Source organism: Mesocricetus auratus, unplaced genomic scaffold, assembly GCF_017639785.1.
Source record: "Mesocricetus auratus isolate SY011 unplaced genomic scaffold, BCM_Maur_2.0 Super-Scaffold_100010, whole genome shotgun sequence".
NCBI classification, from domain to species: domain Eukaryota; kingdom Metazoa; phylum Chordata; class Mammalia; order Rodentia; family Cricetidae; genus Mesocricetus; species Mesocricetus auratus.
In genome coordinates this window covers 39,797,706-39,812,640 of record NW_024429194.1, presented here as the reverse complement: position 1 = coordinate 39,812,640, position 14,935 = coordinate 39,797,706, and the positions used below count along the sequence as shown (strand labels likewise).

The 14,935-nt window shown below is 35.7% G+C and overlaps 1 protein-coding gene across 4 annotated transcripts in view; it reads right to left on the bottom strand.

Annotated features, from left to right (window-relative positions):
• Nucleotides 1-14,935, bottom strand: part of Erbb4 (erb-b2 receptor tyrosine kinase 4) — a 1,016,453-nt gene that overhangs the window by 291,632 nt on the left and 709,886 nt on the right. For all 4 annotated transcript variants that reach the window (XM_005070538.4, XM_005070537.4, XM_005070539.4 and 1 more), the window contains exons 6-9: nucleotides 12,307-12,425; nucleotides 9,584-9,725; nucleotides 6,841-6,954; nucleotides 5,054-5,180 (exon numbers count right to left, since the gene is read on the bottom strand). In XM_005070538.4, the coding sequence (XP_005070595.1) occupies nucleotides 5,054-5,180; nucleotides 6,841-6,954; nucleotides 9,584-9,725; nucleotides 12,307-12,425 (502 nt within the window). The remainder of the gene's footprint in view (nucleotides 1-5,053; nucleotides 5,181-6,840; nucleotides 6,955-9,583; nucleotides 9,726-12,306; nucleotides 12,426-14,935) is intronic.

The following is a 14,935-nucleotide window of genomic DNA, read 5'->3' as shown; positions in this document are numbered from 1 at the left end:
TCTCCCTACCAACTTCATGGCTGCTTTTCTATTATAAAATATTTTAATACACTGAGTCCAATTAGTGATGCCCATACACACACAGTGTGGGATCATTTATTGTAATATATGTCAAAATAACAGTGACAATCCCTCCAAAGAAATGTTACTCTCCTTGATCCAGCAGCCTTCAATTACGTCTATCTCTTCAGTCAAGAAACCTGTCATACCTCCATGCTGGATGTTTTTAACTATCTTGATATTGTGGAGGTTCTGTGCAGGTAACCTCAGCTGCAACAAGTTCATGTGGGTAACAACCATGTCCTGACCAGGAAACAGTATTTCATATCACATCTATTTACGCTTGTGTTCTTGAATTTTATATCCACTTTATAATGTGCAAAACACTTTTAAGTAGAGGAAATAAATATAAGCCATGAAAGTCAACATACAACAATTCTGGCCAAAAAATAAAACATCCTGGCCTCACGAAAAAATATTCAAAATTCAGGGCAAACACATAGTAATGGAGTCAGCCCAAGTCATGACAAGAAATTTCTAGGTTTCCAGGAATGAAATTAATTTGGGGCTGTTAACAAGAAGCCCAACAGATCAGGGACATTTTATATACTTAATTTTAGAAATTCAAGAGTCCTATAAAATAAGTTGACAGAATTCCCCTTTTCAACTTCAAAGTAACTGTGGGGAGTCTTATCCAAAAGCCACTGGAGATACACAGTATCTTAAAATTGCCCTTCTACCTAAATATAGAGCCATATAAAAGAACGTGTGTTTGGTGATCCAAAATAATGTTCAGCATAGAAAGAAAATTCTAGGTAGGACTTATAGTATCTGCCACTATTGTGACCTGTCATCAAAATCTTTTCTTGTCAGTTCCTTTCTGTGACACAATTCTAGCATACTTATAAGCATCTTGTCACTGTAAGAACATGCCCACGAACAATGTCAAGACAAAGGATGATAGTTATATTCCTTTGATAATGCTAGACACTTGGGATGCCTGTAATTCTCATTCTAATTAAGGAATGTGTGCCCTTCTTTCCTTTGCTTTCTCCTCGCAGGCATACACATACACACAGACTGAATAAACAACCACACATGTATGTATACATACATAACTACACACATACATACATATATGTATATATAATGTCTTAGATCTATTGAAATGTCTTTATAGTTATAGTTTCATGAAATGAAAATGAATGGGAAGGGCAATAGAATATGTGGCTCATTCAGACATGATACTGAGAGTGGAGGATATATCATATTTCATACATATTTTTCTTGCAAAATGTCATATGTATTTTCCTCCAGACACAAGAGTATCAACTTTAACTTCAAAGTACCCCAGGTTTCAATGCTATGATTAACAACAGACGTTCATCTGAACTAAGAAGCACATTGTATCTGAAAAAAATTGCCTTTATTTGTCTTCTAAGATAGTCTATAAAAGACTACAGCTAAGCCATAAAGTAATATTTGTTTAACACTTTTTTGAACTATAAAATGGAAATAGTCACAGACGTTTTCATTTTGCTGCCTTCTGTACCTGCTTTCAGTGATTTTTGTTTCCTTTGCCGTATTCATCTATGTCCTTTACCTTTTGCCATCCATTAAGAGTTTACTCCTAAAGACTGAACAAACCAAAATACTTTTTGATTTATTCACCAAAACAGCCAGAAGCGCTATTTATTATCAATCCATTTCTCAGTTTTTCAGCGGAGGAAAGCGTGTGTTTGACGTGAAAGAGAATCCACCAAGCTCCATTCACACCATCCATCATGTAGCTGCTATTCAAACTTAATGCTAGTCAGGATTGGGTCACCTACGTAAACTATCTCATTTGTCTTTTCTTAAGTTCCTTTTAAAGACAGCCTTTTACCTGTCTTTAAAAGGAACTCAACTAGAAGTTGAGTTCCTTTTAAAGACTTCTAGTCCACAGTAATTTTTCTAGGCAATTCTTTTCCACTTGAATGAATTAGTGACATTATAATCCACATAGAATGAGAACCTTAAATTTTCATAGTTTTCATGTGATTGCTATTGTACAACATGTTTGAGCCCATGAGATAATTGTTTCTGTTTGTTTTGTAATTATCTGTTGAAATTTACCTCACTTTGGAGTGATATGAATATGTAAAATCCTCATAAACAGCATAACTTCTCCAAAATTTTCTATGATGATACAGTACTAAAATACTTACGCTAAGCCTCCCCAAACCATTTATTTCTTAAATTTCACTCAGACATTATTTCAATGAATTTTGATCATAGGTAGGTCACTTTTAATAATTTTCTACTACTATAATTTTTTCAGTGGTTCTAAGTGGGGGAAGTGCCACTCCATTGAAGAGAATTTGAAATATTTACAGTAATGTTTTAATTATAATAGTTAAGAGTAAGTAGGCTTTTAATAACCCAAGGACAATGCTGTTAAAATCACATTAAAGAAAAAGAGTTACCTGCGTCCCGTACAATCTTAACAAAGCAGTACCAGAAACAACCTCAGATGTGCTAACTTTACACTGAGTCATCATTTGTGTGTAATTCCTTAACCATGTTCCAACTTCAAAGAAATTTAGTTCCCTCTGTTATGGGATCGTGTGTGCTTGTGTGTGTGTGTGTGTGTGTGTGTGTGTGTTTGTGTGTGTGTATAATATATATTTTTAGTTATTTCCTATTTCAGTCTCCAAATATTCATATGACCTTTATTATCTGTACTTCCTATAATGAAATGATTTCTAATATCATGTCTCAGAAATATAAATTTTTATTTTAAGCAGTAGTTGAGGAATTTTTCAAATAATACCTATTAACCACACTGGGCATTTTCATATGTTTGTTTTAATTATAACTAGAAATTACAATAATTTTTAAAAATTTATTTAAAAGGGTACAATATCTCTAGATTTTATTTTGAATTTAATAAGATGTCAAAACTTCATGAATATGTCTAAACCTATTTCTCTAAGGCAATTCAATTCATGAGAATGTATTTTCAGATTTTGATGAGCACTGAAGGCTTGGCACTACATTTTTACCACATCTACAAATGGATAATATCAGTGTTAGAGGATCTAGAATCACCATGGAGATGAATCTCTGCGCATACCTAGAATAGGTTTGCCTTTGGGTATTCTTGTAACTATGTTGATTATGTCAGTGTATGTGGCAAGACCAGCTTTAAAAGTGCATGGTACTGTTGTAGAGGCCAGAGTTCTGGATAGAGTGAAAAGGAGAGTAAGCCATACACACAATGTGACTTGTGGCTCAAGGTCCTGCCATGACTTCCTTGCCCTGTTAGCTGTACTTTGAAACTGTGAACCAATATAAACACATCCTCCCTTAAGTTGCTTCTGCCAGGGTGTTTTATTATAGTAAGAGAAAAATAACTACTACATTGTTCATGCAGAATCATGCATGGAGCACTAAGTGGATCCATCTTACTTTTGGATCCACAGATAATATTACTAGCAGATGCTCTTTTTGTCATAGTTTAAGAAAGTAATAATAACATACACATATGTCATTTCTGGTATCATGTACTCATTGAATTATAAATGGAGTAAACATTGGCCGAAGTATCCTACCCAATGGGCTAAATATGCTAGGTCAACAATGCAGATGATATCTAGGAACTGAAGGGACTTTAGTAAAGTTAATGGAATGGTCCCATCTCAAAATGGTGAGGGTTACTCAAGTCCAACACATCATTGTCCATATAAGAATGTGGGTTGAATGCCCATCCAACAATGAGAGATGCACTCTCACCCTGGACTCTCAGGGGAGGGTCTAGGCCCTGCCCTGAATAAAATGACAGACTATGGACACCCCATGGAGTGCCTCTCCCTCCCTGGGGAAATGAGGGGATATTGGAAGTGGTTGGTGGGAGGGCATGGGAGGAGGGGAGGGAAAGAGAGAAGGACCTGGAATTGACATGTGAAGCAACCTTGTTTAAAAATAAAAATAAAAAAATAAAAAAAGAATGTGGGTTGAGAATTCCCAAGATTTTAATGGAAGTTAGATATCTCAATTTTTAAGAAAAGCTTTGGTTTGGCTAAAAAAAAAACTGGACATAAGATACATGTATACCTTTACAGGACATGACATGAGGCCATATTAAAAACTACATTTTTAAATAGAGATGCTGTATGCAACAGCATAAATAATAATTTGTTTGAATGAAGATAAATACTTTGTCACATAGCTCATGCTGTTCTTATTTGGAAATATTTATTCATAATGTGTTAAGCTATTTTGCTTCCAGAAACGATGTGATATATGTTCAGTGTAAGAGTTTGAATTAAAATATGTGAGTGATAGTCTTTATTTGTAGCCGATAGCACTAATATTTAGAGATTAAGAAGTAATATAGACAAATAGATAAAATACAAAGTACAACTATTGACGTTTTTATTACACAAAGAATACAAACTTGGTTATTTCCCCTGTTAAAGCCAGCAGGCGGTTCTGTAATGAAGGACCCCAGATAATGTAAGAATTTTTATTACCAAAATAAAATCCACTTTATAGTCTTGCTAATTTCCCCATATAAGAGAAAGGGAGAGAAGAATACATCAGAACAAACTGAAATTTTCAAAGCATCTTAGGAGAATTTCAACTTAATTTTATGTCAGATTCTCTGAGTTACTTCATGTGAATTTTTTAAAGGGATATGTGTTGTTTTGAAGTAATGTGTTGCAAATTCAAAGGGGATGCCTCACTTTATGTGGTAGTGGTATTTCCACAAAACCTGAGAAGCTCCTAAGACCTGAGCTTGCTAAGACAATTGGTTTTAGGAGATTGCTCTCAAAGCACATTTAAGCTAAATTACAAATTTGCATTGTCATACCTAAGTACTGAACACACTCAGAAGAAGGCAGACCAGTCCCTGGCACTCTTGGAGGGCTGACCACTACTGTAGCTGGATAGAGTGCTAAGGTAAAACTCTTCTAAGTCCAGATGAATCATTAATGAAAGTATGCGGAGCAAAGGAATGAACACCTACCTTCACTTCACAGAACAAAGCTGTACAAAAGTGAATACTGACCCGTGAATCCCAGTGACAAGGAAAATGAGATTCCCATTGATCTTTGTGCAGTTTATGAATTTGTCAATGTTGCTGGAATCCACTGTCTGAGCTGACATCAATGATCCCGTGCCGATGCCATCACATGCTATAGAGGCAACATTCAGAGTAAACAGCTACAAACCATATTCTAATACACCATTGTGCTTTTCATTATAAAATAATAGCATCTATTTCAAAATGTAAAAATACCTCTTTCTCACTAAAAGATAAAGTTATTTATTTTTGATTTTTCAAGATAGGACTTTTCTATGTTTCCCTGGCTGTCCTGGAACTCATGATGTAGACCAGGCTGGTCTGGAATTCAGAGATCTGCCAGTCTCTGCCCCCAGAGTACAAAGATTAAAGGAGTGCTGGAATTTTAAAGGCATAAGACACCAAGCCCAACTTTATCTATCTATCTATCTATCTATCTATCTATCTATCTATCTATCTATCAATCTATTTATCTATCTTTCTATTCCTTTGGCCCTACACAGCCATATATATGATGAACAAATTCTCCCTTATCAGTTTACAATAATTCTATTTTCTCTCTCACTTAATCACTCCCCAATATGCTCCAAACTCAAGAAAAATAAAAGTGAAAGTAAAAAGACAAAACCTATCAAATTCTAAAAAACATACAAGTACACATATACGCACACAAACACACACACACCATACCACACCACAGTGTGTGTGAGTTAGAAATATATATAATAAATACACACTATATATATATATATATAGAGAGAGAGAGAGAGACAGAGACAGAGACAGAGAGATACAGAGACAGAAAGACATTCACACACAAAAGTGTATAGTCTAAAGTATGAGGTTTCCTCTTTGCTAACCTTAGTACTTCAATAGCTTAACATTTGAGAGTTTTGAAGTCTACTTTCATCCTGTTTAAAGGTTTTCTTCTGATGAGAAATTCAAGCACTCAGGCCTAGATAAGATGTCTTTCTTCATAAAAAGTCTTTAACACAAATTGTCCGTGACATTGATTTAATACTTACAGTGCAGTTCTTGTTATTGCACACATCTATTAAAATATAGTTATAAGACATGGAGACTGAATGCTATGTTATCCTTCCCCTTACACACCTTTCTGTATGGAAATAGTTTATGTCATACTAAACACCTAGTGGATCCTTGTTTTATGTAGAACTTCTAACAGTTGTTTCTGGGTAGGGATGTGGTTGGATTCTAGAGTATTTGTCTGGCATGATTAAAGCCATGGGTTCAATCTCCCAGCCCTGTATATAATTTAAAAAGGGAAAGAAATATCCTTTGATTTCTCAGTTCCTGGGTGTTTGTTTGGTACAGTCTGTTGGTATAATTCAAAGTCAATCAAAACCATTATTAGCCATATTTTTCAGAACAATAAAATTATATAAATTTTGTGTGTGTGTGTGTGTGTGTGTGTGTGTGTGTGTGTGTGTGTGTGTGTGGTCAGTCATCTATTGTGGAAGGGTAATTATTTTCTGAGAAACTAAGTCCCACTGGCCAAGGTACATGAAGTCAGGAAGTGTGCCTTAACTTCTATTCCCAGGGTCGAGAAGGCAGAGGAAAGCAGATCTCTGAGTTCAAGTCCAGGCTGGTCTACAGAGCAAGTTTCAGAAAAAAACATGGCTACACAGGGAAACCCTGTCTCAACAAACAAACAAACATAATACATCCACAAAACCAACCCAACAAACAAAAGCACAGGAAAGGCATTAGCAAGACCCTGTTACACCCCAACACTCTGAAGCATAACTCACCTTTCGGGCAAATGTCAGTGCAAGGCTTACACATTTTAATTCCATTTTCTTCTACTTCCATCTTGGAACTAGGACAAGCACGCACACAGGAACTGGAATCTACCACAAAGTTATCTGATTAAAAAAATAAAATAAACAATAATGTTAATGTTAAACCATCAAATTTAAAAGAAGATAGTTTATGATTTTAAAATAGCATCATTGACAACATATGTCTATTTCCCTAAAACAAATCCTTCTCTAAGTACTCCAACTTGAAACAGTATCTCTGACTCCTGAATTCCACTCCAAGAGCAGTGCGTGCTAAGAGCGGGTATCTGCTTGGCTACTCCTCCACATTCCAAAGTACCACCAAGATAGAGTGATAGAGCGATTACTTTTATAAACGAAGGAAACTACATCACATTTAGTTTGTGTTTCTCAATAGTTCCACTTCATTTCATGACATTATGCGAGTTGGAAGTCTAAAATATGTCAAGTTCATGAGGCTCAAATGAAGCTTATGTTAAACCGCCTTGGATCAAGAGAGTGCACTTCAAATCCAAGAAGTATTTAAATGCACCCTGTGCTTTATTGGAGCTCCACCAAGCCTTTCTGACACAGTGAAATTGTGAGAGACACCACTTTATCAAAGTATACAGTTAGACGAGGGACATCTTGTTACTTAGACTTGGTGACATGCTCAGGAAACCAGTAATCTGTGAGGTGCCAGGACTGTCTCTTTGAGGTAAAGAATAATCACTACATCTAGAGCTATCAGAAGTAGAGAGAGGGACATTATGATGTCTGCAGCAACAGTCTGGCTAGGAATGTAGCCACCTTCCTCAAATACTTCTCTGGACCTATATACATTGCTTTGAAACGTTTCAAGCATGAGGTGTGTCCAAAGCAGAAAAGACATGTAGTCTTAGTAGCATGGTCCATGGACCATTCAATCCAAGTGTTTCTGTGATATTTTATCTATGGTGGGTGTAAATGCCATATAGAGTTATGAAGTTCAACCTAGAAAAACCTAACAGAGACCTCTAAGATCTTAAGAGTCATGGCATGCTGTCTATGGCACAGGATTGTGTACCAATTAGCAAACAGATATTAAAATGCTTTCAGGAACTAATAGAGACAAAGCACCCCACTAAAGAGTCAGGGTTGACTTATGGTCAGCAATGCCATAATCAACACGCTTGAAGGAAAGCACTCATAGATGGTAGTGGAATATGTCACGTCTTCTAATGGTACATTTTCTAGGTAGTAACATCCCGGTCACTTTGTATGGAGGAAAAATGACTCAAAAGCACTAGGCTGTTTTATGAGAAAAAAGATTAAAACTTCTGAGAAGAAGGGAATCCAGGGTAGAAAAATGGCATGGTCAGTAATTCTCAATGGTCAACATAATATCATACTTTAAAAACCTAGATCTCCAGCTTTCGTTTGTGCCTGAGGCCCCTTTCAAAGATAAGTACTGTGGATTTCAAATTGATTATTATTACCAGAAGGCTTTCAGGGATCACAAAGGCTCTAGTTTTTATCTGACTCAGGACCACTCTCAATACAAAGAGAGAATCTTTGCTGCAAGCTCTACTACCATGCATTGGATCCCTTTTCCTGCTCTAGGAGGGACTGACATCTCAGACACCATGAGACAAAAATGAACCTACGTTGTTCTTGTCAGGTGTTCTAATCACAACAACACAGAAGTAACTAATATAAGGAGCATGTTCAATTCATCTGTGGTAGGCGAATGTAGAAAATGCAAGTTATCTGTCATAGAATGTCCACCACAAATGACTCTTTGTTTTATGCACTAAAGCCTGACCCTTGTTTCTTTTCTTCAATAAGTTAAGTTTTTACATTTCAGGATGCTCAACTGGGGAGTGTAGATCTGTGTAGAAGATAAATTATCTTATTTTCAAAGATAGTTGAAGTTCCCAAACCAAGCCTAGTGAACAGGCTATAGACAGTCTTATTGTTACTGTTTAACAGCATGGAAGGGCCTTCAACTGGACAAAAGTAGAATATTCTAGCTGTCATATTTATATTCTACAGATTCTAAATCCTCCACTCATATGAGTATATAAGTAAATGTAGTTATTAATTTTAAAGTTTTTTGAGTTACTTAATTAGACTTTCCAATAGGTAAAAGTCCCATTTGTCACTAAAAGCAACAAATATACATATATACACATATGGATATAAGTATATATATATGCACATATATATGATCATATATATGATCACATATGATATTCAATATTGATCAAAGTAGTGATGGCTTTCTTGAATCATTAGCACTTGTTATCAGTTTGCTAAATATCACTTAACGATCTTCATATCCAATTATTCTGGCATATATTATAGTATAAGTAAACAATCAGCAATAAATATAGGAATAAACCCAACTCTATCACTATCTGACCTTGTTTTTCATACTGATTGCTTTCAACAATGATCTCTTTCAAGAAACAGCATCACGTGTTGAAAACCAAGGTATAGAGAAAAAGCCAAGGGTTTAGGAATCAGTAAGCCACCACTCTAACCTCAAGTCTGGCACAAACTCATATAATCACTTAAATGTGTTGATCCTTACTTTCCTCTTTTTATGAAATATAAATGGTAGAACTCATAGCCAATGTAAAATAACTTGCCATTTTCACTATTCAATTTCAAATGAAAACGATCATACATGAAACCTCTCATTTTTCAAGTAGTGCTTTAATTATTTGATGTGCCTTTGTGTGTTACTTACGTGGGCACTTTTTCACACAGAATGCTCCGTATGTGTACTTTGCATTAAAGTTGTGCTCTAGTTGAAAGGTGGTTGGATTGTAGACGAATGTCTGGGGACACTGAGTAACACAAGCTCCACTGTCATTGAAATTCATGCATGCCTGCAACACAGCAAATACATTCATAAGTAACTTTCTTATATACTTGTCAATACAACACTGTTATCATGGCTTAGTCAAAGTTGCCATACTTTTTATTATATTCCTATTTTATGAATCCTACCCAAACTTATCATTTTAGAGTCATTGTGATGTTAAGTTTTCATTAACTTCTCACCCTCTTTTTTGTCAGTAAATAGTACCATCTCTAATTACTAATCTTCACATAGAGTATTATATATCATATGATTTTAAACTGAGAATTGGTTTATAATGTTGAATCTGGACGAATTTGAGTTCACACTGATTAAACATCCTTATATTTAATCTTTATATTATTCAGTTTATGTGTCCAGTTCAGTAGATAAGAATTTGTTTGGGGAGGGTGACTGGAGAGTTCCTGCCTTGTGTGTGTCAAGTTAAGCGCAAGTATCATTCTACAGTAGGAAACATAATGATGGTCATTTATTTACCTGGATTTAAGGAGAAGCTGGGGAAAAAGACTGAATAAGTATAATGGTTTTAAGGGTAAAATATGAAGAGCTGGGAGATATTATTAGTCTGGGCTTAAATAAAATGATGTAATTTTCATAATAGTACATCATTTACAGTAGCCATTATGTTGAAAAGGCATTTGATTTTGCTAACATAAATTTGTCTTCAGATGTATTTTTATTACTCCTTTCAAATTCCCTTGGGAAAAACTGAAAAAGAATTTCCTACCTGAGAGTTGCATTTCTGATATCACAAGAAAACTCATATAAACATGCGATTAAGAAATGGGTGAACAATCTAACTCTTTTAATCAAGAAATGAAGCTTTCCTGTGAATAATTGAGGCCTTGTAAAAGAGCTAACATGAACCAAAGCTCTGTTTTACATTTCATTATAAATTGTCATATGGTTATTAATAAGAATTAATTTATTCTGCTTCCTCACAACATTTTCTTCATCAATTATTGTTTTAGCAAACATTTTATCACAACATGACAACTCTCTGATGATGGTCTACAAGGTACATAATCAGCAAGAGACTCACTGATGATACATTAGTCACTAAGATGACGCTTTATAGGAAGACTCTATTAAAAAGCAATCTAGAAAACTCAGTAAGTTTTAATTTATGACCAAGAAACATCATGTGTTCTTGTAATTGAATTACTAACACACTTGCTGCACTGATATGCAATGTACATATACTGCTTTGGAACAAGGGGATTTAAGGCAGAGGAATAGAGCAAATTTACCTTCCAGTTAGCACACAATCACGGTGCAACTTATACCAAAGCCTCAGTCTGGCATTCATGAACATTCTGAATTAAACGCCAAAGTGAAATCACTGGACCATTCCAATATAGTAATGAAATGAGAGCTCTCAAGAGCATCTGGTACTGCTTATCACAATAATACAAGGGAAAGGGCACAGTGCCACATCCTACAGGGAGAGGTGTTCCTAATGTTTCCCACTGTGCTGGCTTGGAATCATTACTGCAACACCTGCAGTGTGCAGTATCTTCAAAATCAAGCTTGGTGCTCTCATATCCATGCTGGTGACAGACAAGAAAGGGCTTTCCATTCGGGTGCCAAGGCTCGTCCTTAGATGTTTAACATGTAGGAACTCTTCTATTCTTTGTTTGAATTCAGTTTTACCAGACTCTTTTGTTTCACTATAGAATCATATCAGACAAATTCAGTTTTCTATAATTTTTAAAATCCAACCAATAGCTAGATACAGCCTTAGTGCTCTAATTTATATTTTGCTTATTGGATGAAATCTCATTTCTAAAAAATTTCAATTTTAATATGAGTTTGGTGGAACAAAATACATTTCTAACATTTTTTGTTGATTTTTTGAGAAATGGAAAATAATTTGTTGTGTTCTTTTAAAAATAAAACAGTGTACTGTTTATTATTTTAGACTAAGATTAGTATTCTGGTTTATGAACTTGAGTAAATTATCACTTATGAAGTTTTTATATATGTGTATATATTTCAAATAACAAAAACTTATACCAAGACTGCAATATCAAATGTAATTCAAATTTTTCTAACAAAGGAAAGTTAGTTTTGTTGAAATAAAAGTATCCTCTTCAAAAATATTAGCCAGTTTATCGCATAAATAGAAATATGCATTTCTTTGTTTTAAATATATAACAACATTAGTTTGTTAACAGTGCAAACTTGAAGATGATTAAATGCATAGATTTCTTTGACATAAGCTTAAAACTGATATTCAGGAAGCAACTGTCCTCATTCATTGGAATCATTAATACAACAACACAAAGTGGTAAGTACTGAGTATGTGGAAATGATGTTCTCAGTTTCTGAATAACATCCCAGCATGTTCTCATTCATGATCTTCAACACTCTCATGTCACACATAAATTATATCAGAAAGGCAGAATTAACCTAACTGGTACAAATTAATTCTGTTTAATTAATAGTCAACCCATTAGAAAGACTTTATAATAATACAATGATCAAACTTAATCTTAATATAATCTAGTGTTAAATAGTCTGTGTGGCTCTGACTCGGTCATAAGGAAAGAGAGGAGGGCAGGGAGAAAGAGAGATCCTGAACATACAAAGCAGTCAGTGTCCTTTGGTCCAGAGCAGCCTCCAGCACATTCCCGATGGCAGCAGTCACTAACGTAGGGTCCATAGCACCTGCCATCACATTGTTCAGCACACACAGTTCTTGTCACTGGAGAAGACAAAGAGAGGGCATCAATCAAAGCCACCCACCAACAGATCTATGTTTGTAACAACAAAACATGTGTTCTGAAACCACAATTTGTTCTACCTAATATTGATTTATTCGGAAAACATTAAATGTATTAACCATGCAATTAGAAGCAAGTTACTGTACAAAAGCTTCATTTATATGTATGTATACATATTTATTTATATATAACATTATTTTTGGGTTCAGCAAACAGGTAGAAACACCAACAAAAATCATTGTGTGCTTTTAGTAAGAATGGGAATAATAGAATGAGCAAGGAAGTGGATAAACTCAAGTACAAGAAGTCTGTGGGGGAGAAAGTGCCTTCAGATACTCAGTTAAGATCTCTGGCCCTCAACAGATGGGAGGTAAATTATTAGGCGATTCACATTATATGCTACATGAAAAAATGCAGGGATGGAAGAAAGGAATGAAGGAAGGAAATAATGGTTAAAACATAACAAATTCTTTCATTGGTCCTTTGTAACTTACCAATTCAATGCACAGCATGAAATCATAGTATAATTTAATAACAGCAATGCATAGGTGAGATATTAAAATTATACTAAAAAGGGATACAACCCTACTTATTTCAATTACTACAGAGACATACTCCCCAAGTACTTTCTCAGTATGAACACTACAAAATATATGAAACATGTGGCTCTATGGCTTCTTTATTTACAATTCTGCCTGCTTCGTTTGTTATCAATTCTTGAACTAAGCTGTTATGACACCACTTCCACCACAGACTACATTCATTTCATTACAATCAATGAAATGTTGCTAGGTGACCAATAGCTCACCTAGAAACTGAAGATGGGGCTTCCATTTCTCTTTTCCCTATCACTTCTTATACCGGGAAAAATCAACAAGCAATGTTAACAATATTTCACATTTTTTATTACTTTCCTGTCTCAATGCTGGTTTATGCATATCTACAAAGTTTTACATATCATTCTAGAAGGCTTCTTATCTTTCTTTCCATTTAATCCTCAATGTTGCTCTGAATAGATGGTTTTTTAAAAAAGGAGCTATTAGACATAGAGCAAAGGATTACCAGCCTACAATGCACACTGCCAGAGAAGCTAGGGAACAAGAACCTGAAGAGAGACATATATGGTCCCCCAAAGAAGAGGAAAGAGACAAGATTTCCTGAGCAAATTTGGAGCATGGGGGTTGGGGTGATAGAAGAAAGAGAAGGGGAGAGAGGAGGGCAGAGAAAGACATGAGGGAGCAGAAAAATTGAGTCAGTGGAAGAATGGAGGAAAACTAGAAAAGTGATACCTTAATAGAGGGAGCCATTATATGTTTAAAGATAAATCTGGCACTAGGGAAATGTTCAGAGATCTACAAGGATGATCACAACTAAGAATCTAAGCAATAGTGGAGAGTCTACCTTAAATGCTCTTCTTCTATAATAAGATTGATGACTACCTTATATACCACTCCAGAGCCTTCATCCAGTAGCTGAAAAATGATGAAGCAGGCATCCAGAGCTTAGCACTAAGCCAAACTCCTGGAAACTAGTTGCAGAGAGGGAAGAGTGATAAGCAAAGGGGTCAAGACCAGGCTGGGGAAACCCACAGAAAAAGGTGACCTGAACAAGGGGGAGTTCATAGATCCAAGACTCATAGCTGGGAAATCATGACACAGGCCCCCTGAATGTTGGAAGTCCTGGGAAGTCTATGGGGCATCTAGTAGTGGAACAGTATTTATCTCTAGTGTATGATTGGACTTTGGGATCTCATTCCACACAGAGAGATACTCTCTCAGTCGAGACACATGGGGGAGGGCCTAGGCCCTGCTCCAATAGATGTGACAGATTTTGAGTATCCCACATGGAAGGCCTCACCATCCCTGGGGAGCAGAAAGAAGATGGGATGTGGGATCAGAGGGGGGGCAGTGGAGGATGTGAGGGAGAGGGAATTAGAATTGATATGTAAAAAAAGATTATTTCTAATTTTAATAAAAAAGAGAGAAAAGCAATCCCTTGATTCAGTGTTGATACACAGTATAAAATATTTGCCATCAATGTATGAATGCATTATAATAATACTTAGCAAAAAGTAAGAAATTTCCATGAACGTATGAAAGTTTCTACATTCTCTGGAGCCACTCACCACTGCTCATCTTTCTCACATGTGGCAAAACATGCACTCACTCCTTCACACTGCTCTCTGTGGATTGATTTTCATTGCATTGCCATGAGGCATTCATCTGTCTTAAAAGTGTTCCTGCCTTCTCTGCAGAGCATTCCTCATTTTGAGCCTTTACTAGACATCTCTCCAAACTGAACTTCTCCATTACTCTTATTTCTGAACAGGAAGCTACAGTTCACACAGCAGTCCAAGTGTCTGAAGCCTAGGCTCATTCCAAAATCTAGTACACTGTATCTCCTGTTATCATGTTAATGATAGGACAGGAATTACCACTTGTCCAACAGGATTGGAGACAAACCCATGACACAAGTGTAAAGTGCTTATTGA